Source organism: Caloenas nicobarica, chromosome 3 (genome assembly GCF_036013445.1).
Source record: "Caloenas nicobarica isolate bCalNic1 chromosome 3, bCalNic1.hap1, whole genome shotgun sequence".
In the NCBI taxonomy this organism is placed as follows: Eukaryota; Metazoa; Chordata; class Aves; order Columbiformes; family Columbidae; genus Caloenas; species Caloenas nicobarica.
This window is the reverse complement of record NC_088247.1, coordinates 2,061,065-2,086,638: the sequence shown is the minus strand read 5'-3', so window position 1 is coordinate 2,086,638 and position 25,574 is coordinate 2,061,065. Positions and strand designations below refer to the sequence as shown.

Below are 25,574 nucleotides of genomic sequence, written 5' to 3'. Positions count from 1 at the left end.
CTCGTGCCTCTTGTTTCTTGCAGCGTATTTGCTTCAGACTTTGCCTGAAGAACACAAGTAGGCTGCAACGGGTTGGGTGAATTTATCATTTCTGCCAATGCTGGGAGTCCCGGGGAAAGGAGTAAAAGTCGAGTAAGGATGCAGACGTCTTCTCAGCCTCTAGGCATTTGTTGCCCAAGGACTTCTAGAGTCAGAGAGGGTGTCTCTGTGTCTGATTTTTCTGCTTTTCCAGTCTGGCTGCCTGCAACAACTGATAAACTTCTCTCCCCATCCCTTTCTGTGAGGTTTGGGAGGAGGAATCGCTGGGTTTAGGTGAAGGTGGATAAAGGACAATCCGTTCAAACCTTTCCTCTTGTCCCCTTGAGGGTTCATTTGCCATTGGTTTGACTTTACTGCTTGGCATCTGATAATTAGCCCCTTCTGACCCTAATCCTGTAGCAAGTACTTCAAATTGTTCCCTTAAAACGGCACCAGGGAGGAGTATGTGAAATGTAACGTACAATCAGTTCTGAAATATTAGAAGTCCTGGGTCCTCCCCCTCTGAAATGACAGAAGCATAAAGCTCCTGCTGGGATGTGCTTAAAAATATTCACATGTTGTGGGTCTGTTGTGTTTCCTCTAAGCAGCAACTCGATTGTACTGATGTTGTCCTCCGATTTGGGTGATTATCTTTAGCAATACAATGACCGGAGAGATTGAGGCCAGTGTTTTACAATTACTTGAAGCACCTGAGCAATGAAATTACAATGCAGATACCTTTCTCTTTTAGCAGTTACATATGATCCTGAAAAACACGTGGCAGAAATATTTTCCGGCTTCCTGTTAAAAATAATCTTTGTGAGCTAAATTATGTGTATGCAGGTGCAGTTCTGGGAAAGTTCCCATCTGAAATGTTTCTGTTCTTTCAATGCATGTGTCATCTATTATAGAGATCTAGGAAATGCGGAGAGAGGCTGGAATGAGCAGGGCTGCTGAGACAGAAGGTACAAATGGGTGAGTGTGGCAGAACCACACACACGTTCCAGGTTGCTAAAAAGGACTTGGTGGCCCTGGAAGCGCCCGGCACCACCAGCCAAAGCCCTGGGTGCTCGTCCAGGGAGGGAAAAGTGTCACAGCCCAGAGCGGAGCCAGCAAGGGGATCTGCTTGGTGCTGCTGTCATCCCTGGCCAGGCTCTGGGCTGTTCTGCTTTGTGAGCTCCTTGCAAAGTCTGGGGTTCAACAAGGCCAAGTGCCGGGTCCTGCACGTGGGTCACAACAACCCCATGAACGCTCCAGGCTCAGGGAAGAGCGGCTGGAAAGTGTCCGGTGGAAAAGGACCTGGGGGTGTTGGTGGCAGCGGCTGAACAGGAGCCAGCGTGTGCCCAGGTGGCCAAGAGGCCACCAGCATCCTGGCTGGGACCAGCACTGGTGTGGCCAGCAGGCCCAGGGCAGTGACCGTCCTGTGCTGGGCACTGGGGAGGCCAAACCTCCAATCCTGGGGGCAGTTCTGGGCCCTCATGACACCCCTTGAGGTGCTGGAGCGAGTTGAGAGAAGGGGACGGAGCTGGGGAAGGGGCTGGAGCACAAGTGTGATGGGAGCGGCTGAGGGAGCTGGGGGTTCAGCTGGAGAACAGGAGCTGAGGGGAGACCTTCTGGTCTCTGACCTGCCTGAAAGGAGCTTGGAGCCAGGGGGGGTCGGGCTCTGCTCCCCAGGAACAAGCGCCAGGACCAGAGGAAACGGCCTCGAGTTGCGCCAGGGGAGGCTGAGGTTGGATGTGGGGAACAATTTCTTCCCCAAAGGGCTGTGGGGCATTGGAACAGGCTGCCCAGGGCAGTGCTGGAGTCACCATCCCTGGAGGGGTTGGACAGACGGAGATGAGGTTCTCAGGGACATGGGACAGTGCCGGGGCTGGGGGAATGGTTGGACTCAATGATCTTGAGGGTGTCTTCCAACCAAAATTATTCTAAGCCCTGAATCTCTTGCTCCTCTTGGTGAGAAGTGTTGGGGTCGTGCTAAACTGACATCCTGTCTTGGCCCCAAAATGTCTTGCTTTGACTCAGTGTGTAACATTACTGCTCTTGTTGGTTTGGGTTTTTTTAAAGGATGTGTCTCCTCCTGTCTCAGGGATATCCACTGGCTTTATGTGTGGATTTTCCACGTTACCGTCCCCAAACCCCAGCTGTACTGTCCACCACTGCTCTGTGCCCTTCACACGTCTTCACTTTCCTCCAAACTTTACAGCACTGGCATGCGCAGAGAACAGTCGCTGCCTCCAACTTCACTTTCTACGGACACAGCAGAGGTTGGTGGTTTCATTACCAATGACATTTAGCAGTGACAGTACATGGCTTATTTATTTCACCTCCATAACCTGAGTTTCTTGTACGACGAAGGGACAGGAGTTGGACTCGATGATGCTTGTGGGTCCCTTCCAACTGAGGACATTCTGCGATTCTATGATAAGATGGGGCTACCACAGAGTATTCCCTTTATTCACAGCAGAGGAGTTGAAGGTATCCAGCTGTCTCTATCCCTAGCCTAAATCAGCTGCCAAAAGGAGAGGGACAGCACCTTTGTACTGCCACGTCGTCCTCAAAGCGTTGGCCTCTTGCAGGTTGCCCTCGTCGCCCATGCTGGTGGCAGCAGAGGAGCTCCCTCCTTGCTTTAGTGGGTCAGAAAGCTGTGATGCCGCAGGTGAGGCTGCCGGCTGCTCCAAGGGCAAGGGCCAGGAATGCACAGCCCAAATATTTATGCGCTGTTAAGACTGCAAATTACTTTTCAAGCACTCCGAGCCGGCTCTATAAATACAGCGCTCTTGCAGGGAAGAGCTTTTTCGGCTGCGGTATCTGCCGTGACGTCTGTCAGCGTTATCTGTTTGTGCGGGCATCAGAAAAGCAGACTAGCTTGGCTTGTAGCAACAAGATTGTCTCCTTATCTCTGTACAGAAGATGCTTGTTTGGGGAGGTGGGGGATGAGATTGAATTCCCCTATCGCAGGTGCTTGCCCTGTTCAAACCCAGGCCCATTAATAAGCACCCTTTCCTTTCTCCATTAAAGCGCCGGGGTTTTGTCACTTGTGCCAACCCCGTCTCCGGCCGCCTTTAAACCAGCCTCATCGCTAATTCACTCCCCAGACTGAAGAGGTGCCTGGAACTGCAGCCAAATCCTCGCCAGCACGCCTCGTTTTCTGAAGCCGTAGGTTAATGCCTCCCTGCAGCGCGATTTCGCTGTAGCATCGCTCCATCCCAGTGACGTAGCAGCCTTATCGCGGTGCTGTAAGGTCTGGCACTGCCGCCGTCCCCCCCGCTATAACCTAATTACTATGCGGCAAGATGATCAGTTGTGGTTGTTTTTTTTTTTTCTTTTCGGCCAGACCAGGTTTCTATTTGTGTTCTGTCAAGTAGAAAATTAACATGGACACAGGCCAGGGATGTTTCACGCCTGAGTGAGCCGAGGCTGAAGGCGGCGGTGGGGAAGGCAGGATGGATTTCTGAATGGTAGGAGCGGCTGATGTCAAGCGTCGCCGGCCCGTTTCGTTAGCCAGATCATCAGAGAAGTCGAGTAGCTGGGGAAGAGCCGGAGAAAAATCGCCCGTAGCACGCAGAGTCCTAATTAACCGCTCATCTCGGTGTGCTTTGTTCAGAACGAAGCTGAAGGGTATTTCTGCAGAGCAGGTAAGGGGTGTTGTCTGCAGCGAGAGGCTAGCTAGGATTAACTTATATTAACTGGTTTAATTCATTGTTTGCCACGCCGGAGGCTTTTCAGGGCCTCCTTGCGCTGCAGAGACTCAAGCACGATTGACGTGACCCTCTGCACGTCCAGAAGAGCACACAAACTTGTAGGAGCCCCATCAACAACTTTGCAAGAGGGACAATGAAGCAAATACATGTGAAAATGAGAAGAGATTGTAAGGGATTTTTCCCTGCATGGGCATTCTCTCTTATTTTTAATCAGCTGCATTATTTATTTTTTTTTTAGTTGCGATGCTTTTTGTTAAAAATACGCGTGGTAATAACCTTCAGGTGGAGCCACCTAAACTGCTGAGTGTGCCCGTTGCTCACAGGAACACATCACAGGGATTCCTGCTGGGCATTTGGGGTCTTTCTGCTCTTTTCTCATACTTTTTTCACTCACCAGAAGTCACGAGAGGCTCTTAGGGACCTGGTTTAGTGCTAGATTTAGGTTATGGTTGGTCTGGATGATCTTAAGGGTCTCTTCCACCCAAAATGATTCTATGATTCTATTCTATGATTAACCTCTGATGTAGCAATCAGCTCTATCAAACTGCAGCTCTCCAGGAACCTTTTAAGTTGTTCTTCAGTACAGAGACATCATATTTATAGCATGAATTATCTCGTTCTGGTGAGTGAGAAGGGAAGTTCAGAAGAAAAAGCTGGTTCTGACCCCAACCTTCCTGCACTGGGCAGGAACCGAAACAAATTCCTGAAGCCATTTGCTGTATTTTTCCACCGAGGATGGGGGGAGCCTGGCCCAGGTTGGCCAGAGAGGTGGTGGATGAAGCATCCCTGGAGACATCCCAGGCCAGGCTGGACGGGGCTCTGAGCAACCTGAGCTGGTGCAGATGTCCCTGCTCATGGCAGGGGGGGCACTGGGGGAGCTTTGACGGTCTTTTCAACCCAAACCATCCTGTGAATCTATGAAGAAGTAGATACATGAGGAGGCTGCAGGTTTAACGGCAGGTCGGCTCACTCACGAGATCGCTGAGTGTTTCTTCATTGGCGTTTAAAATCTCGTAGCCCATAGGAAAGCAAATAGATGGTGAATGGCTCACATGTGGGTGAGTCATCCTAAATCCCCGATCCCTCAGCAATTCCTCTCCAGCTGGGTCAGATATTTCAGCAACCATCTCTGGAAGAAGCCTCGAGACATTACGTAGCGTGTAGATCTAAAATCTCACGAACCTTTAACTTGACAAATTTGGGGTTGAGTAGCAGACGCATTTCACTGTCCCTGTCTCTCTCCATGCCTGGTGGCAGCTCCTTGTTAAAGCGTACAAGAAGTTACGATATTAACTCTTAAATATTTAATTTTTCTTGGTTTCGAGTTGGAAGATCTGTCAGCTCCAGCTTCATCTGCCGCGGTTGACGGCGGTGGCGGGTTTCTCTCTCCTGACAGCGGATGCTTTCGGTGCAGCTTTGGGCAGGCCCGTCTACTCATTAATGAAATAATTGCTTCTGTAATAAAGAGATCAGTGAGATGTAATCTCACCATCTGGACGCTCTAGGACGGGTCTTCACTGCAGACTCACTGTTTAGAAACCAGTTCTAGCCCAGGAAGCTCCTGTGTGCACCCCAGAAGTTGAATGATGTAAAATCAGCTCTTTTATTCTATCGTTAGATTTCTTTTCATTGCTTTTACATTAAGAAAAAGTCTTTGTTTTGATATTTGGCCTTAAGAACAAATCAGAAAATCCCCAAACGATCCATTTGTGAACATTATAAAGCTTTTGCTGTGGTTTCCCTTCACCAACATGCAAATTCTGCAGCGTTACAGGGTAGGAGGAAATATCATATATCTGCTCTGCTTCAATAAAACTGCGTAAGAAGTTCACTAAATTAAGGTACTTAAGAATTCTTACAACCCAAATACCTTTCCAGAGCGGGGCTGGTGCATCTGTACCCCGCAAAGCCCTCGGGCACGTGAGGCTCCCACCCTGTCCTGTCCATCCCGAAATTTGCCACGTTAAATCATATTTGGTGCTTTGGTCTTTGGCAAAACCTACCCTGGCAAATTAGAGGTGTCGTCCGAAGCCGGTGTCCCCAAACATGTCTTTTTCACCTTGAAATTGCTCCGTTACGGAAGGATTTGTCGCAGCTTGTGTTCACCTTTAACGTTGAGGTGGTTCTACCAGGAGAGCGCTTTGCTGGATTAAAGATCTCCCTGGATTAAAGATCTCCATTTGAAAGGACTGAAGTTAATGCGAGGATACTGCCCTTTACGTGCAAGAAAAAGGAATTTTTCAAATTGGTCAGATCCCAGACCATGCCAAGCCATTCTAGATTTAAATTAAATGAAATCTTTAGTGTATAAAGAGTAAGTTGCCAAGGGGAGAGTAAAGGTTTCCTGTGCTGTTTTCGTAGCGTGGTTTCTTCCTTTATTTTTATTTATCAAGCCCAAGAGCTGACTGCGAGTCGGAGGAAGCATCAGCTCCATCAGAAAGCGACTGTATCTCTGCGTTTGCATCAAATGCAGAGTGTGTTTAAATGGAGCGGGGGTTGGATTTGTTGGGGGCGCTGCTGGGGATATTCAGGGCTTGGCTTGTGGGTCACGGCTTCAAAAATAATCCAGTTTGGAATCCACGAGGCCATCAGTGTTTGGTGATAGTGAAGCGGGTGGCTGAGCTGATTAAGGGAGCTTCGAAACTCGTCTTTTAATCGCAGAATTGCTTTGTGATTTCAGACAAATTCCCCGGCTGCCCGGGATCTCGGCTCTTCTTGGGGGACGTGGCGATGACAGCACCTCCCTGCTAGACAGAGCTGGTGTGAAAATAATAATTTAAAATCTCTGGGAAGGATCCGCGCGGGAAGAAAGCACAAGTTGCATTTGACAGGAAAAAAATGAGGTTTTCAGGTGCAGATTTCTCTTCCAGGTCCAACAAACAGACTAAATATAGGTTATGGACAGTCGCGGTTTAATCATTTAGATCTCATTAGAGAAAGGATTATGAAACGCTTCACACGTGGCGATATTAACAATCGTGTGAGTATATGAAGATGTGTCCAAATCACAACTCAATCGCCGCGACGCTAATTGGCTCTTTGTGGTTGCTGCGGCAGCACGAGGTCAAAAAATCCCGAATTCTCCCATCCCTGGATTTAGTCGCTCCAGAGACCGGGGAGAGTTGCTCTGCGGGGAAAATGCTCCGGACCCCAGCGCTGGGATGTGCTTATGGGTGCAAAAATATATCAAAAAGAATTTCCAGTGCTCCATTTTTGAAGCAGATTCATTGAAATAATAATATTTTCAATGACCTTTAAAAAAAAAAAAATCATATTCCTATTTTCCATTCACATTGCCCGGATTGTGTTTTCTGCTGACTGCCAAAGCATCGGTATTTCTCAATAATTCTCAACAGAATCTGTTGTTTTAAAAGTGAATACGTCTGTGTTTTCTCTCTATGCGAACCTGAAAATGGAGAGCGTTGTATTTCTGAGATACTGGCTAACATTTCCGAAAGCCCCTGCTTTTAATTTTTCAGAGGGTTTTTATCTCCCACTATCTTCAGGAACTTTCAGGAAATGAGTTGCCAATTATCTAATCTTTAACAAAAAAACCATATATCTTTGCTGCAGGGATAGATGTAGGGATCGTTCCTTGGTTTCTTAAATTAATAACTGTTTTTTCTGATTGCTCTGACATGCCCAGGTTTTCTCAGCGGTGTTAAGAATGTTGTTTTTTTCTGTCTCCTCGGTGCTGATAAGGCGTGTTGGTTATCTCAAATCCTTCACCGATTGCCCATTGTTGCCGTTCTCTGCGGTTGGTTCCCAGGGATTCACATGAAACGGCCTCGCGTTTTCCCTGCAGATAAAACCCAGCATTGTGGAAAGTGTAAATGCCAGAACAAACTCGTCGGAGGTTGTGGATGGATCCGCTGCGCATTCTTAACTCGTGCATCAGTTCAGAACGTGGTGTGTGGCTTTTTGGTCGGCATCCAGTACACGATAGCCAAAAAAATGTTCTCCTGTCTTATTTTCCTACTGCTCTTATGAATTTGAAACCCAGTTTTGACCCTTCCTCATGTAAACAAGTCCTACCAAGTGCCAGCAGGGGTTGGCTTTGCTTTAAGTCCGACGCAGAGTGTAAGTTTGGATAGCAGAGGATTTCACGAGTTTTTTTGACAGCTGCCAAAGTGTCTTCTCGGACTTGGTGGAGGTCAAAGCAAGGAGTGTAAAGAAAAACCTAAGAATTCTCTTGAGTCTCCACCAAGACCGGTGGTAAAAAGAGGTGCGTGTTTGCTCACTTGCCATCAATATCAGGCTCCAAGTCACCCGATCCCAAGTTTTGAGAGAATCTAAAATGTGAGGTTCGTGCTCTCTGAACAGCGGCCTGAGTCCTCATGATGCTTTGGCAGCCTCGCTCTGATCACGGGAGACGCGCTCGGAGGCCAAGGAGATTCTGTGAGGCCTCTTGTTTTCTTTCTTCGCTTTTGTGTTGGAAATGCAGATGTTTATGGTCTGTCCTGTGGCAGCGGCGCCTTCCAAGCTTCCCGTGCCATCGCTGTGTTTAACCCATGTCTTTTGGAGTCCCGTACGTGACTGCGGAAGCTTTTCTGCCTTCCTTCTCTGTGCCTTTGCAAAACCTAAAAAAAATACAGAATCACAGAATCATTTTGGTTGGAAAAGATCCTCAAGATCATCAAGTCCAACTGTTACCCAACCCCTGGCACTGCCCCATGTCCCTGAGAACCTCATCTCCGTCTGTCCAACCCCTCCAGGGATGGTGACTCCAGCACTGCCCTGGGCAGCCTGTTCCAATGCCCCACAGCCCTTTGGGCAAGAAATTGTTCCCCACATCCAACCTCAACCTCCCCTGGCGCAACTTGAGGCCGTTTCCTCTGCTCCTGGCGCTTGTTCCTGGGGAGCAGAGCCCGACCCCCCCTGGCTCCAAGCTCCTTTCAGGCAGGTCAGAGATCAGAAGGTCTCCCCTCAGCTCCTGTTCTCCAGCTGAACCCCCAGCTCCCTCAGCCGCTCCCATCACCCTTGTGCTCCAGCCCCTTCCCCAGCTCCGTTCCCTTCTCTCAACTCGCTCCAGCACCTCAAGGCCTTTCTTGGCGTGAGGGGCCCAGAACTGCCCCCCAGGGTTGGAGGTTTGGCCTCCCCAGTGCCCAGCGCAGGGACAGTCGCTGCCCTGGGCCTGCTGGCCATACCGCAAATATTTTCCAACCACGGCAGCGCATTCCTCTCGCAGAGCATCACTGTGCCAGCAGCAACGCTGGCGGTCGTGGGGAAAACATCCTTTCTGATACCAAGAGCAGCAGCCTCGGCCGTCCCAAATCCCAGGGCCTGGCTTGAAACTTGCTGCTGATTCTGGGTGAAATCCGTAGCGCTTTGGCCAGCGTAGCATCCCCCTTTCCCGTTGCCTCCACTAACCACAGATCCTGTTCTCAGCACCCTTGAAGGACAGTCCTCCGAGATCCTCCAGATATCCGGGTGTCCGTGCAGCGAGCAAAGCACCAAGCCAGGTACTCAACTCCCCAAAAAACCTTAAAGAGGCTTCGCTGTCACCAGAATTGCAGCTGGAATGTCCATGGATTGAGGCAATTTGGAAAGTTCAGCCGACTTGGGTTCTCTGCCACGTACACAAGGTCCCACTATCTGCTTCTGAGGAATATTTGGACGGGGGAATGAAGGTGCAACACACAATATGCCTTGACCGTGCATCTTCAGAAACTAATTCAGTCATTGCCAAAAGCTGCGGACACCTGTGTTGGAGCCTCTCGGGTGCCTCAGTAAGTCTCCGCGCTGGAAATTTTATGAACTACGATCCCAAAAACAATCTCATTTTCACTTAGTTCTGTGACTGGTGAGCCATGGCGAAGGAATCTTGGAGGACGCTCGGCCTGGGCGATATTTCTGCGCAGCGGGGCTGAGTCGGGTGGATTTATGGGCTCTGCGCAGAAAAGGTCACGGGCAGGAGGTGCCGCATGTGAAATCTGATTTCTGCCCTCCTCTGGGTAGCAGTTCCGTGCCGATCACTCATCCTTCTGGGCCAGAAAAGTGTTCAACCCTGACGCCATGGTCAGCTTTCTCTGTCCCTTGCTACAGGCAGACTTTTTAAAAATTTAATTAATTAACTTTGAGGTTTACGTGTTACGCTGGAAAGCCACGTTCGGGGTTTTATCAGTAGGCTTCACTATTATTCAGGCGCTTCCAAAGGAAGAGAACAAAAGGCGATTAAATTATCCAGCAGCCGTTGCCAGAGGATGTGTCATTTGAAGATTGTGGCGAGGGCCGCGTCCAAAAAGCCGCGGCTGGCCCATGGCCACGGGTTTCCATCCATCCAGGCAGGCGGGACCAGAGCCCCTGCCCTTCAACCACATCACCGGCCGTGAATCTGGAAGAGGTTGGTTGAAAACTGCTCTGTTGAATTCAAAATAAGCTCTCCTGTACGCTTTGATACGGAATATTTAAAATACAAAAGCCTGGTTTAGAGACCCAGAATGAGAAATGCAGCCAATTCTGGATTTGAAAGTCACAAAGCTCCTCGGGCCAGATTTGAGCCTTACGTGGCTGTTCTTGCTTGATCTCCTGGAGAACAGGAGCTGAGGGGAGACCTTCTGATCTCTGACCTGCCTGAAAGGAGCTTGGAGCCAGGGGGGGTCGGGCTCTGCTCCCCAGGAACAAGTGCCAGGAGCAGAGGAAACGGCCTCAGGTTGCGCCAGGGGAGGCTGAGGTTGGATTTAGGAACAATTTCTTCCCCAAAGGGCTGTGGGGCATTGGAACAGGCTGCCCAGGGCAGTGCTGGAGTCGCCATCCCTGGAGGGGTTGGACAGACGGAGATGAGGTTCTCAGGGACATGGGGCAGTGCCAGGGCTGGGGGAACGGTTGGACTCGATGATCTCGGGGGTCTCTTCCAACCAAAATGATTCTGTCTTTCTTTTGTGGTACTTCTTGGGTGACATTTCTTTTCACTGGAAGGCGCAGGTATGACTTGGAGCAGTGGGAAGAACAGGTCCCACCAGCTCTGTTGTGTGTTTGCTGGAAATTAGAGCAGCAAAGATTTGGGAAGAGAATTCGTGCCGTAGATGAGACCTTCCTTTCAGGTAGGCTTGACGGACAAGGACTGAATCCATGCTGGGCGTTACGAGTTGCTTCTCCAGCACTTACCGCTTGGATGACTCATTAACAGATGAAATGACATGTTGTTTTGAGAGCTGTAGCTCTGATTTTCTTAGGACTGTGTGTTCATACTCTCTACATGATCAGAACTCAGCAGGACAATCCTGTAACTTTGGGTTCTTTTGGCCTTTGAATTCATATGAAGTTGTGATAATTTCACAAAATAGATGTGATGGGTTCCTTCTGTGTGATTTATAGGCAGTTATTAGTATCCCACAGATCTTGTATTCTATTTAGCAGTGTTTTCTGTCTTGCATTTCTCTCATGGATGAAGAAGTCTGTGGATGTCACCCCGTTTCTCTCCCAGTCGTGCCGTGCTGATCTCAGAACACCCTCGGTTCTGATTGTGATTTCCCTGACATACCCTGACTACAAGGAGATACCTCCATGTTCGCGACATCCTGGTGAATATTGTAGGCTGGGTTTAATAAAGCCTTTGGGTTCAGAGCACCTGAAGTGAATCCCATCTCATCCTCACTCGTGCATCAGTTTGGCTCACAGGGAGGTTTTGGTGCCTTTCAGGGGAAACGAAACCACGAGCTGTGCTCCAGGTGCAGATCAAACACACTTCACCCTCTGAAGGGGCAGAGGGCTCTGGGTCAATGGCTCTTTGGCCAAATTCAAGTGTGTGGTGGAAACATGTGGCCCAGGGTCCCAAAAATCCAGTCTGAAGCCACCCCCCAGTCACCTACAGTGTAGAGGTGCGGGCTTAGAATCATAGAATAGAATCATTTTGGTTGGAAAAGACCCTCAAGATCATCGAGTCCAGCTGTTCCCCCAGCCCTGGCACTGCCCCATGTCCCTGAGAACCTCATCTCCGTCTGTCCAACCCCTCCAGGGATGGTGACTCCAGCACTGCCCTGGGCAGCCTGTTCCAATGCCCCACAGCCCTTTGGGCAAGAAATTGTTCCCAGATCCAACCTCAACCTCCCCTGGCGCAACTTGAGGCCGTTTCCTCTGGTCCTGGCGCTTGTTCCTTGGGAGAAGAGACCTGATGCTTGAGCCCCAAGTGCTTCCATCGACTGATCCGCTACACTGGATGAGATTATGTGGGTTTGTTTTTTTTTTCCCCAAAAGCCTCTTGCCTTAAAAACGTTCCTGCAGCGCTGGAGCGAGCGAGACGCCCCCAGTTAGAGCTGGGCAGCGGGGAAGCCACCCTGTGTCTTCATGGCAGGTCTCAGCTTGAGGCACTTTCCGTCTCCTCTTCACAGAACGCTTTCCTGTTGAAGGACGGTGATTTTGTGCCAGGAGTTAGTGCTGAGATGAAGGCTGAGCTGCTTTGCGAAGCGGCACAGCCGGGGACCCCTGGGGCGCAGGGCTGGGCAACTGCATCATCACTCTTGTTAATGGCTTGAACCCGTCGCCCTCGAACCAGGAGGAGCTGGCGCTTAACTAGCGCCACTTAATAGCTCTGAGATTAATGGAGGTGGCACATGATGCTCTGGCACAGCCTTTAAAATCCACACCTTTCCCAAGGGCTTCAGAAAAAAAGGGGGAATGTTAAATAACTGATCAAGGTGTTATTAAAACAGTCAGCTGAATTACTGAGTTGTCCTTTACCTTCAACAGGGTTGTTCTTCGGCTTTAGTTTTCACTCATAGAATCACAGGATGGTTTGGGTTGAAGGGACCTCCCCAGCTCCCCCAGTGCCCCCCCTGCCATGAGCAGGGACATCTGCACCAGCTCAGGTTGCTCAGAGCCCCGTCCAGCCTGGCCTGGGATGTCTCCAGGGATGGTTCAGCCACCACCTCTCTGGGCACCTCTCTCCTTTAACCGAGTTGTTCCACGCCACGCGTGGGGTGGCTCTGCTGCTTTACTGCCAAAATCTCTATGTTGTGCCCCAGCATCTCTGCTGACGAACCCAGAGGATGTTTTTTTACACAAAATACTGTCAAGGTGATGGTTTAGAGATCATGACCCTCCCGGGCAGGGATCAGGAAGGGACCAGTGGACGTGTGTGTGGTAGACTTGGGTTTTTCCTTTGCTCCAGGTTCCTGCTGAAGCTGAGTGAATTTGGATCCCTTCAGGACGCTTTTAGCTGAGGACGCTGCTCTGCTGTCATGTCACAGCGGCTTTGCCACTGCTCAGAAGGAAACTTGCTCAGGTGTTCCCCAGTTCGGGGTTCTTTATGGTTTTTCAAGCTCTCCCCAGGTTCAGCTGGAATGAGGAGCACGAGGCCACCTCAGGTCTGGGTTTCAAGTGCCTTTCCATACCTTAAATTAATAAAATGCTTCCGCAGGGTTTTGGCTGGGGAGTTGTCTGGAGCTGCAGTGCTTAAGCCATTTGGTAGCTTGGTGCGTTCAGGAAATAAATTACCACTAATTTAAACAAGTTTGTCCAAGCAGCGATGGGTGCAATTGCCACAGCGTGGTGTGGGCAGGAAGGGGTTACCCACTGCTCCACTCACCCCCTGTGCGGGAGATTCGATTCCTGGAGAGCCATTTGGGAGCGCCAGGGTTTCCAGGAACCTGCTGGAGGGAGACGAGAAGATAGAAAGGGGCTGCTTGTGATGGAATAGCCGCGTCCTCTCTGTCCTCCTGTCCCTTCCCACCAGCTGCGCCAACAGCAATGCCGGACGCCAAATTCCTCCTTCTCCCTCCCCTGATGATTAACGTCTGTGAGTAATTAGCCAAGGTGAGGAGGAAGGCTGGGCCGGTCCTGCCTCGCTCCGCGGGGTCTCATTAAGAGAGGAAGGAGAAGGACGAGGCTGTTTGAGGACCGAGGCGTTCGGCGTTGTCCTTTTCAACGAGGAAATTGGATTGCGGCGGCGGAGCCCGCTTGTTTTATCTCAAGTGGAGCTGAGCTCACTTCTAGGAGCGATCGGATGGGGTTTGTGGGGTTTTAGAGCCCTTCAGTTCCTGGTAATGATGCCGGCAGCTGGGCCGCCTCCTCTCGAGAGCCTGTTCTTGGGGTTTTGTTCTCCCCGAGGTGCTCTGAACTCTTGACTCACGTTTCGCCGTTGTTCCCGTGTCGCTTCCTCTCTCCCTCGCAGCCTTTCTCAGGACAAAGGACACGGTGCGTAATTCAGGGTAGACAGAACAGCGATGTTCCTGCGTAAAAACATCGTAATTAGTCCAGATGCTAACGAGTAAACACCCCCGCTCCACGGCAGCTGGGGAGGCCCAGTGCCCACTGTTCAGAGAGGCCGAGCTCCTTTCAGCAATGTCACTCCATGGAAGTGACTTTGCTGCCTGGCTGATTTGTCATTAATTAAACCTTTTTGTCATTCTTCTCACAGGTGTTGGCACGAGGAACTACTACAGGAAGATTGGCTATGAGCTGGAAGGGCCTTACATGGTGAAACAGCTGGAGTGATGCCCCAGGAGCTCCTCACCCCACCAGCTGCTGGTGGGAGAGGAGAAGAGACGAGTCTCATCCAGGAAAGAAAGCTCAAGGTGACGAACTCAGACAAAAAAACCAAAATCTGCCAATTGCGAAGGACTTGCTTAAGCCAGAGCCACCGGCAGCAAATGTGGCATCTCCTCTGGGGAGGACGGTTCTCCAGGATCTGCCCATCGCACCAGGAGAGGTTTCTGTGACCTGGTCTGCAGGACGACTCTGGTGCATCGCAGCAGCGCAAAGGTGAACTGAAAACGTTGTTTCTGTCGTGCTGTCAGCGAGCTTTTGACGTTTCAGCGTTGAAATTGTGTGGGTTATTCTGTAACATGAATTAATTCTTTCTCTCTGTGTATTTATTTCTGCTGGGCTCAGCTTTTTCCTGTCCATCCCAAGCGATGCCGATTGATCCTTTTACAGCAGGAGGCCGTGAGGGTTGGAAACCATCACCTTGCTGGTGGTAGGAATTGAGATTAAAACTTAAACTGACTGTGGCGGTGACACACAACAGTGGAGTAACAGGTTAGAAGGGACCTCTGAGGTCTGTTGTCCAGCGCCACCCAAAGCAGGTCCAATTACATCACGATGGTGATGCTTGAATATCTCCAAGGGTGGAGATTCTGCAGTTCTATGACATTCAGTGGATGTGGATGGAAAGTCCACAAGTGTCAAGGTCTGTGTTTCAATATTAGACCACCCATGTATTGAAAAAGTTTTTCGTGATCCTAGAATCATTTTGGCTGGAAAAGACCCCCAAGATCATTGAGTCCAACTGTTCCCCCAGCCCTGGCACTGCCCCATGTCCCTGAGAACCTCATGTCCGTCTGTCCAACCCCTCCAGGGATGGTGACTCCACCACTGCCCTGGGCAGCCTGTTCCAATGCCCCACAGCCCTTTGGGCAAGAAATTGTTCCTAAATCCAACCTCAACCTCTCCTGGCGCAACCTGAGGCCGTTTCCTCTGCTCCTGGCGCTTGTTCCTGGGGAGCAGAGCCCGACCCCCCCTGGCTCCAAGCTCCTTTCAGGCAGGTCAGAGATCAGAAGGTCTCCCCTCAGCTCCTGTTCTCCAGCTGAACCCCCAGCTCCCTCAGCCGCTCCCATCACACTTGTGCTCCAGCCCCTTCCCCAGCTCCGTTCCCTTCTCTCAACTCGCTCCAGCACCTCAAGGCCTTTCTTGGCGTGAGGGGCCCAGAACTGCCCCAGGATTGGAGGTTTGGCCTCCCCGGTGCCCAGCACAGGACAGTCACTGCCCTGGGCCTACTGGCCACACCAGTGCTGGTCCCAGCCAGGATGCTGGTGGCCTCTTGGCCACCTGGGCACACGCTGGCTCATGTTCAGCCGCTGTCACCAACACCCCCAGGTCTGTATTTCCAGCACCTGCTCTGCTGCTTCTCCTCCAGCCCAGAACCCAGTGACCGGTGCATGAGGAGGCCCCGTGGCAGCGGTGGCCTTGGCAAGGTGGCAATATCTGACACCCACAAACCTCCCTTACCTGCACAGTCATGTTCCTCAGCCAGGATCTGGCCACGGGGGATCCCTCCTGGCTGTTCCCAACTCTTCCTCTCTCTGTCCCACAGCTGGAAAGGGCTTTGGGGAGAGTTTGGTCCCTCCCAGTATGGAGGTGGGAGCTCCTCAGATCCTCCTGGTCCTCCTAGGAAATGGGTGTGATGGTCGCCTTTTCCAGGCATCAGGAATTCTGCCAGGAATGATGGAAATTTTAAAGATTCTCTTTGCAAACAGAGCCTGGATGTGAGAGCGAGATGAGGTGAAGATCTCAGAACCTTTCTCACTTCGCCTCGACCCTTTGGTGCGTTGGGGATGGCCCAGGACATGCGGGTGCCCTTTGACATCATTGATTCAGGGTTTTTTAAAGCAGCATCTGGTGCTGTCTGCTTGAGTTAACAAAATAGAGACAGGACCAGCCAGAGCTCTGACCTCCTCTGCTGCTTTTTTATAGTATTTCCATCAAAACCAGGGTTGAAATCCCAAGTAGCAGCTTGTAGAGAAGTTGACGTTTCAGGTGTTGCTCTAATCAATGACTCTGGCAAGAGCTTTCTGGAAACTTCGTCACTAACGAGCGCTCGGATGCACGTGATGAACTCAGCGGAGCGGTTTGGGGCGGAAAGCTCAGTAAATGCGATTCTGCGCCGTGATCTATCGCTGGGCAGAGCTGCGCTGACGGCTGCTGACGCACAAAGGCTGGAGACAACCAAGAAACCTGCAATAAAGTTGTTGTTATTGAAGGTAAACGCTGGTGTCCTGTGTTTTTAATAGTTGGGGAGCGAGAAACCACAGACCCAGTGGTTGGTACCAAAACCCTGAGCGTGTTTGAGCTTCCTGCCCCGTTTCGATTTGAAGAGGGGAGACAGAAGCTGGTGCTGCTTCATTTGTTGAACTGATTTTTTTTTTTTTAGTCCTCCAAAATACTGGTAAATGGGTCACGTTAAACTCCTGACACTATTCGAGCAGCAGAGATAGAAAAGGATGCGATTTCCCTGCAAAAAATTTTCCGCAAAATTTGTTGTTCTGATGCCGCTGCCATAATTATGGATCACTCTGACACTTTCAGCTCTGACAGCCCAGGGCTTTTTGTTTTGTTCAGGTACTGACCAGAAAAAGCTCACGGCTTCCGTGCGTCTGAAAGCGCGGCCCTCCGGCAACTCTAGGAAACATCAGATATTTTTTCTTCTGGTTTGTGGGGTTTTTTATTTTTTGAGGCCAATGTGTTTTGAGTTAACTAGCAGCTTTATCAAGAAATAAAGCAATTTGGGGGGATATTATTTTTAGCTTCCCATTAGTGTGTTCTTTCTGGGGTGATTTCACGCTGCACTGGTTCAGCAGCTGCAGAACTCGCCGGGCTTGTCCGCACAGGCTGGGCTTTGAAGTGTGATGGATGGATTGGATTGTTTGATACAAACACAGCGGAAGGAAGAGCGGGTTTGTACTGGGAGCTGGGCACAGGGAGTTCCTCCAGCGTGTGTCCCGGCTCCTGTGTTGCTGGCATTTGGATTTGCAATCGGGAGCCAAAAAGAAAACAAAAGAAAACAAAACAAACCAACACAAGAAAAATGCAGTTCATACTAAAGCTGCTCTGGAGGGATTTGGGCTTTCTTGTTTTTTTAAGTACATCAGGCAACAACAGCAACGAAGTCACGAAGTCTGGTGAGATTTTTCGAGACCTTTACCTGCAAAAAAAGGGAAGCAGAAAGGAAACGTGAGGCAAAACGGGGAGAAAAGTGGCTGTGCAGATCCCTCCCATGAGGACACTTGAAGCTTTGTGGCCACCTCTTGAGCTAAATGTCATTAAGATGTGGTGGCCAGGTATCCAAATAATAAATTTTGGGTGGCCGAAGCGATCCTGATGCGGCATTTAGGTGAAGTCCAGTCCTGGTGCTGGTGGTCATCACAACAAACCGCTTCTGCAATCCCTGCCAGGCAACAAATCAAATAAATCTTGGGGTTTTTTGTGGTTTTTTCCCCCTCCCACCACTTAAAATTCACACCCCTGGCTCAAAAAGAGCAGAGGCCTTGCCCTGGGCATGCAGGGAGGAAGCCAAGATATTTATTGTAAGAGAAATTACCAGTAATGGTTTAATTTGGCTGTGTCGGCTTTTTCCTCGCCTGGTGGCTCATTTTGAGTCTTGGGAGCCAATCAGCCCCACCCAGGACTTTTCCAGTTGGTTATGACATTCTTTTTTTGCAATATTCTGAAATTTGGGGCTATTACATAGGGGTTTGGCTTTGTTGTTTTTTACTCCCCGAAAACAGCATCCGTTTCAGTGCAGGTACGTCATTCTTACAGAGCTACCCTGTAGGAAATCAGCTAATTGCATCCTGTAATTAATTACAGAAGGGAGAGCAGCTTTGAAATCCAGGAGCTTCGCTGCAGCCTGTGAAACGTTTGCCCGCCGCCGCCGTGAATTGTCCCGCAGTTTGAGGTTGGTTAAATGCAAATGGTGTTGCCTTCAGTGGCCAAACCCGGCGTCTTTTACATGGGACTCAAGAGTGTAGTGAAACCAAAAAATCCACTAAAAAAAGCCCCACACCAAGGCGATTTGTATTGAGAAGCTGCAGCTCCTCATTCTTCTCCCTTCCGGACAGGAGTGAGGTCGGTTAAGCAGACAAGGGTTTGCACAACTGTTCCGAAGATGAACAAAATCCAGAAAACTCAATTTGCCTGTGAAACCCAACAGACCAAGGGCTGGGGATGATCCTGCACCTGTGGAAATGAAATCTGGGGCTGGGAAGGGCACAAATTTCCTTGTTCCAGGTTGAAATGGTGAGAAAGCAGCAGCGAGGGTTGCGCTCCCCAGCTCCTTCATGGCCGATGAGGAAAAAGCACACGCAGGCACGAAGAAACCAAGTCATTAATGGCAGCTGCTCTCTCGTTTCATGGGCAAACAGTGGTGAGCAGCTTAAAATACTCTGAAGAAGAAAAAGGTGAGTCATACTCATTTCTGCATTAATTTTTGTTGCATTCCTCCTGCTCTGTCTTTTTGGGATGCTGATGATCTCTGCCTGCAACCAGACATGGCCAAGATGTGGCAGGGACCCCAGGTGCAGCTCGAGATGCGATTTCAGGCACGAAAAGCAGCTCTGCCACCTTCAGTATTTTTTCTACTCATGCTTTTCCCTCATTGCTTTAAAATCATCTTCTGCCCCTGCCTCAGTGGTGCTGGAGTGACTGGTGAAGTGCCCAGTAGGCGCAGCTGGAAGCACAAGGGCTGCAGAGCTGGTTTTTTGTGTCCCCGCAGCCATGAGAAGACGCTGAACTTTGCCCAGGAGAACAGGGACGAGAAGAAACGGCCTCAAGTTGCGCCAGGGGAGGTTGAAGTTGGATCTTGGGAACAATTTCTTCCCCAAAGGGCTGTGGGGCATTGGAACAGGCTGCCCAGGGCAGTGATGGAGTCACCATCCCTGGAGGGGTTTAAAATACACATAGATGAGGTTCTCAGGGACATGGGGCAGTGCCAGGAATGGGGGAACAGTTGGACTCGATGATCTTGAGGGTCTTTTCCAACCAAAATGATTCCATGCCTACGTTTTTCAAGCACACCTGGGCCCCTCTGTTCTTTCTGCTTTGCTGCTCAGCCTGAGCTTGGAGGATGTGATGAGTATCATGCTCCCACATGAGTGAATGCGCAGCCCCAATCAAGTCAAGAAGTAGGTGAATATGATGATTCAACCACCTTTTCAGGCAAAAATTTTTTAAAAAAGCGCTGTTGCTGGGAGACACACCAATGGCTTTTGCTGAAACGACCCCGGGCAGTAACTCCTGCCAGGTGGAAGAACTGGCTGCTGGAGAAGGACGTGTGACCACAGCCCAACAGCAGCACATTTAAGAGCAGCCAGGAGATGCCTCCAAAAATATGAGGTCTTCAAGCCCAAAATGGCCAAGGTGAAGCATCACCATTCCAGGAACTGAGCCGTAAAACAAGAGGACACCAACACCGAGATGAACGTGGAAAAGCAGGGGATGAGCAGCTCAACATTAATGACAGCAGAGCATTAAAGGCAATTTTTATGTCCAAGAGACCTCTCTGCTTTTGAAAGGGATGAATTCAACAGAATAACTGCTGCTCAGTTTGGGGGAAAGAATATGTTTCCAGATCTTAGTTTGGCACATCCTGCATCCAGCTCCAAGCCAGGGTGAGTGCCGTTGCTTCCTGAAACCCCAGCAGCTCTATCAATTATTAAAAAAGTGAACTAGGGAAAAACAAACCAAAGAGAAATAGAGGAAAAAAAAAAAAGGTGAGTATCTCAGAAATACCTAATAACACTGGGCAGCCTCCCTGGTGAGGCCAAGTAGTCCATGGTGGTGGGGATCTGATCTGCTCTCAAGCATCGATCCCCTTCTACCAGCTCAAATTTTGTTTTTCTTCTCGGCGCGGCAGCAGCAGGAGCTCCCTCCTGCCTCCAGTGCAATAAGCTGTCACGCCAGGGGCTCGGGGAGTCTGCGGCGAAGCTGTAAGAAAAGGAGAAAATTAAATCAAGAGATGCAGAAGTCAGAAAGGAGCCTGATTTTAAAAAACACAGCAGTCACAATCCGGCCACGCTCACCAGCTTTGTTTAATGAGGAGTCCGCGGTTTGCAAAAACGAAGTCGAGGTAAAATGGCACCGCTCAGACCTTGGGTAAACAGCAGCACAGGATCTTTGGACTCATCTCGAGGCCTTTTCCAAATGGGAAAGAAGTGGTTTGGCATCGATTTATCGACATCGCCGCCTGCTCCTCCTTTTGTCCCTTCCCTATTGCAGCCGCAGGGATTTTGTGCCCAAAGTTCCCCTCCCAAGGCCACCAGCCCCAGCATGGACTCACAGAGATGCTTTGGTGGTTCTAAACACTTGCAGCTTTATATTTTTTCCCCCCTCCCTTCTAGTTTGCTTATAATTGTGGGAAAAAGCCAAATGCAGTGGGTTTAGCCTCAGTTTTTCATGTAAGCAAAAGGCTGAGACTTCTCTGTCACAACCTGCCAGCTGAAGTCATCCAGCACGTCTTCAGCAGAAGTTGGTGCTGGTTTAAGGTAAAAAGGCTAAAAAAAAAAAACAACCTCCTAACTCAATGTGTACAACTTCCTCTGCAGATGCCTCCTTTCATTGATGCTTCCTCCCAGAATCTGTTCGGTTCTAGTTTTTGTCCTAATCCAGCTGATACCACAATCAAAATTAAATAAAAGCTTTGGCCACGTCTACCAGCAACTATTTTAAGTACCCACTGATGGTTCTTGGGCACTAGACCTATGTCCAAGCCTTATGTATACACCATATAAGCCTTAGATATATGTATTTTTTCATCCCTGGAAGGACTGGACACATCCCACAGCCCTTCCAGATCACTTCCCGGGCAGCCAGGGGTGAAACACAAGCTCAGGGACGCATCTCCCCACGCAGGAGCATCCTTAGACCCTTCCCTCCTGTCTACCGCTGGGATTTCAACCTCCCGCACCATTGCGTGTATCGGGGCGGTCCTAGAAATTTATTTCCCATGAGTAAAGTTTCTTTAATTAAACCTCGATGCAAGAGGGCTGATGGCTTTCGGGTTTTACACCCCTGTGTGTACATCAGCACGTGGTGGGATGGTGGCTCCCAACGTCCCTCTTGTCCGTGTTCTTGGGAAATCCAGCTGGTTTGTGCTCCCAACATCCCTCTTGTCCACGTTCTTGGGAAATCCAGCTGGTTTGTGCTCCCAACATCCCTCTTGTCCGTGTTCTTGGGAAATCCAGCTGTTTTGTGCTCCCAACGTCCCTCTTGTCCGTGTTCTTGGGAAATCCAGGTGTTTTGTGCTCCCAACATCCCTCTTGTCCGTGTTCTTGGGAAATCCAGCTGTTTTGTGCTCCCAACGTCCCTCTTGTCCGTGTTCTTGGGAAATCCAGCTGTTTTGTGCTCTGGGCTGTTCTGCAAACAGGGAGCAAGCAGGAGGCTGTGCCGAGCAGGAGCGCTGCGAGGAGGTGTGAATCATGCCAGCAGACTGCACATTGTTGCCATTTAAAAACAATTCAATCTAAATTCTCTGATCCTGCAGCTCTCCGAGAATAAAGGAACGCTAAGTAAGCTTAAAAGGGAGCAAACCGCTGCTTCCAGCTTCAAAAAGCCTCGGCAAAATCAATTAAGAGTGTACGAAGGATCTTGGAAGAACAACAGGGACTGACAGATTGAGCTGCACAAGCTCAGTACGTTTTGAAATCCTCTCTCTCTGATGTTCCTGCGCGACGGCAGCCGCGGCACGTAGGAGTCTTTACATTTTGCCTGCGAGAGAACCTGGATCACACTTTGCAAACAGAATGCAAATCCGATGATTAAATGCAGCAGCTATTTAATGGAACAAAGGAGCAACACATTCTAAGTTTAGGATGAGAGAGGAGGAAGAACGAATGTGAACCAAACGCTCCAGTGCTAAAGGTTTTCATTAGGAAATAGTCTGTATCCGTGTCCGATGGATTAAGCCGCAGGTTTCCCCATTTTCCCTTATTTTGCAGAAATATTTCTCTGGATTCAGTCAGGCCACGAGCGACGCCAGTTCATTTCTGCGCCCACACAAGTCCATAACTTCATTCTTACCTCTCCAGCCGTGAAGAAATTAAGTTCTTACTCTGACCCCTTTGCAAAGGGAACGTTTCCAGGTGATGAATCAGGATCACGGGAGCAGCGATGCCGCGGCCTGGAGCTTTAGCTGAACCCAACCTCCCGTCTTTCCTCCTTCCCAAGCCAGGAGAACAGATCGGGAAACCTGCTTTCCCTGGTAAATCTGCTTTTTTTATCTCTTCCTGAGCCCCTGCTGAGAGGAGACAGAATCACAGAATCATTTTGGTTGGAAAAGACCCTCAAGATCATCGAGTCCAACCAAAACCCAGCCCTGGCACTGCCCCATGTCCCTGAGAACCTCATGTCCGTCTGTCCAACCCCTCCAGGGATGGTGACTCCAGCACTGCCCTGGGCAGCCTGTTCCAATGCCCCACAGCCCTTTGGGGAAGAAATTGTTCCCAAGATCCAATCTTAATCCAACCTGCTCCCGTGTCCCAGCTGGGAACAATCGGCACCTCCAGTCACCCCATCTACCTGCAGAAAACTGCCCGGTGACAGGTGGCCGGAGCCCCTTCATTAGTCTTTGTGATTAACAGACCTGGGAATCTATTCAGTTCCAAAAAAACCCCCAAAAAGCTTCCCAGCAGCTGTAATGCTACCAGCTATAGGGATGTATTTAACAGACATAGGAAGAAAAAAAAAAAGACCTTCTGCTGTCTGGTAGATGTGCTGGGGTTCATGATTAACGGAGGATTCTGCTAACGAATTATTTGGAGGCAAAGCTTAATTTTAGAGAAAAATAGAAGAGTATTGACTGACTTGATCCTGACCAGGGACGGCAGCGAGTATTTAATTCCTCCCCGGATAAATTCAGCCTTTAGCTATCTCGTGTCTCTGTGACCGATGTTATTTGTCCCACTGAAAAAAAATTAACTAGTCTGAAGCTGCCTTAATCCAAAGTAATCAATTAAACTGCCTGGCTCGATGGACAACTCCAGCATTTAGAGAGGCTGTTCTAACAAACCGTGCCAATGCGCATGAGGCTCGTTGCAGGGGAAGAGTAGAAAAATGGAGAATTTAACACGTTATTTTTTCCCCAAAGCAGAACAAAGCTTCACCTTCGCGATCTGCTCACCTGAGATACAAAGCTGAATCACTGATCCATGTTCCTCGCTGTTCTTTTTTCCTTCGAGAGGGATTATGTCGCAGAAGAAGAAACGCAGCGGCACGTCCTTAGTGACCGCTGCGTGTGCTCTGAAAAAAAAATAAATAAAAATAAAAATCAAGAGATGAAAGCCCTACGATCGGGCGCTGAGCCCAGGAATCCGCTTGCAGCGCTGTTGCCCCACAATGCGCTTGACAGCACCGGTTTCTTCCCAAAACGTGGTCAGAAGCGGTTATTGCTGGCGAAACTCTTCTTCTGGTCACCAAAGCAGCGGTTGTCACCAAGACCCAGGTACTTTACTGGGGGAGGAGCAATGGGTGGCAACACTGAGGGTTTAGTTCTTTGCAGAGCAGCATCACCGGCTGTCCTGGGAGCTGCAAGAAAAATTGTCCACAAAGAGGGCACCATGAAGAAAACAGCTCCATCAGCACCCAAACAACTCCCGGAGCCAAGTTTTGCCCTAAACCCCTGGTCAGTAACCACTCACGGATTTATTTTCCACAAACACACCTGATTCCAGCGCTCTCACACCAGGGACTTCAGCAACCGGCCATGCACATTCTCACAGCACCAGCGAGCACCATCCATTCCATTTTTCTCCATAAAATACATCATTTAACAAATTTCCCATCCCCCATTCCCGAATTGTAGGTCTTTCACAAACTTCTCTGTATTTTCTTTTTTTTAATCTCTATTATTATTAATGAGCTGTGTGCAGCTTTTGAAACAGAATACCACGGATTCACACGCTCTTCCATTTTATTCCATTCCTTTCCTGGCTACAGACGTTACATTTATGCTTTAGATCACTTTTTGAATATAAAGCTTGTTTTCAGAGAGCTACACGCTGCAGCTCCAGGATTCTCGCCCCGCGCCCACCCCTTTCCTTAAGAAATAGTCACTTAAATTAGAGGCTGTCATCGCACGGGTTCATTTTCCAATTCACCAGGTATTAGAGTGAGACTTACTAAACGAAAAAAAAAAAGCAGCGTCACACGTGATTCTAAAGTGATGCTCGGTATCACCATGCTTTTCGATGCGTTAGTAAAGAAAAAAACCCACACAGTATTTTATAAATTTATAAATTAAAAGTACAGAGTTTCCAGCGATTAAAGCGTACGTACAGACTAGCTAAAAATATCTAGCAGCTGGGAGGATACTCGCCTAGTGTAGTAAAACAAGGAAGAAAATGGGAAAACAAGGAAGAAAATGGGAAAACAAGGAAGAAAATGGGAAAACAAGGAAGAAAATGGGAAAACAAGGAAGAAAATGGGAAAACAAGGAAGAAAATGGGAAAACAAGGAAGAAAATGGGAAAACAAGGAAGAAAATGGGAAAACAAGGAAGAAAATGGGAAAACAAGGAAGAAATGAGCCATTCTTGTGCCCCGCAGTTTTGTGAGGGTGCGCAAATCTATCTGTATTGCAGAAGAACGGACCTGATCATGACTAAAACCAGCCCTGGAAGAAAACCAGTGTGCTCTGAGGTGGCAGAAATGAGTTGCAGTGAGTATAGGATTAAAAAGAAAAGGATGGAGGAACCTTATTTCAGAAAAGCAGCTCTGCAAAGAGGAAGCGAAAGCTGCGGAAAGGAAAACCCAGCAGCCAGTCCCAACTGCCCCAGAACTCCCAGGTTAGGTAAGAAATCCAAGAGCAAGGATTAGGTAAAACCAGGCTGTACTGCAGGTGTTAAGCTGAGACCGAAGTCAGACCTGTCTCCTCAAGATCCAGACCCCCTTTTTCAGCCCGTTTCTGCCTGCACGGAGGTGTCAGGAGCTGAATGAGCTTCAAAGCAACTGCGTCTGTCGTCACTGCACACAATCCATGACACGCCGGATTGTTGATTCTCTAAATTCAATTTTGAAGTTTAATCTACCAATTTAAATTAACTTATTTTTTTCCACACATTTCCACAACAGCTCTTTTCAGGCACCGCTCACAGCGGGCGGCCCGTTCGTTATCTGCTACAGAGACGGAGGTCAATTAGTGCTCGTTTGTGCAGGGTAACTACGAGCTGTATTTTATGGAACGCATGAGAAAAATCTTCCGCTTCCTTGTGGGAGGCTGGTGAAGCCTCTGGATAAAGTCACAGCAAGAAGATCCTCTCTGTGAATTAACTTACAACACAATATTTATAAGAGAGTCTTCAACATTGCAGCCAAAATCTCAGTAGAGCAGGGGGAAGAAATATATAATCTGTTTTTAACAGAAACAGATG

General features: G+C 49.3%; 1 protein-coding gene across 1 annotated transcript in view; it reads left to right on the top strand.

The window, feature by feature from the left end:
• Positions 1 to 15,120, top strand: part of ELP3 (elongator acetyltransferase complex subunit 3) — a 95,734-nt gene extending 80,614 nt beyond the window's left edge. Inside the window, exon 15 of the mRNA XM_065631645.1 lies at positions 14,077 to 15,120. Within this exon, the coding sequence (XP_065487717.1) occupies positions 14,077 to 14,153 (77 nt within the window). The 3' untranslated portion in view covers positions 14,154 to 15,120. The remainder of the gene's footprint in view (positions 1 to 14,076) is intronic.
• The last annotated feature ends 10,454 nt before the right edge of the window (positions 15,121 to 25,574 follow it).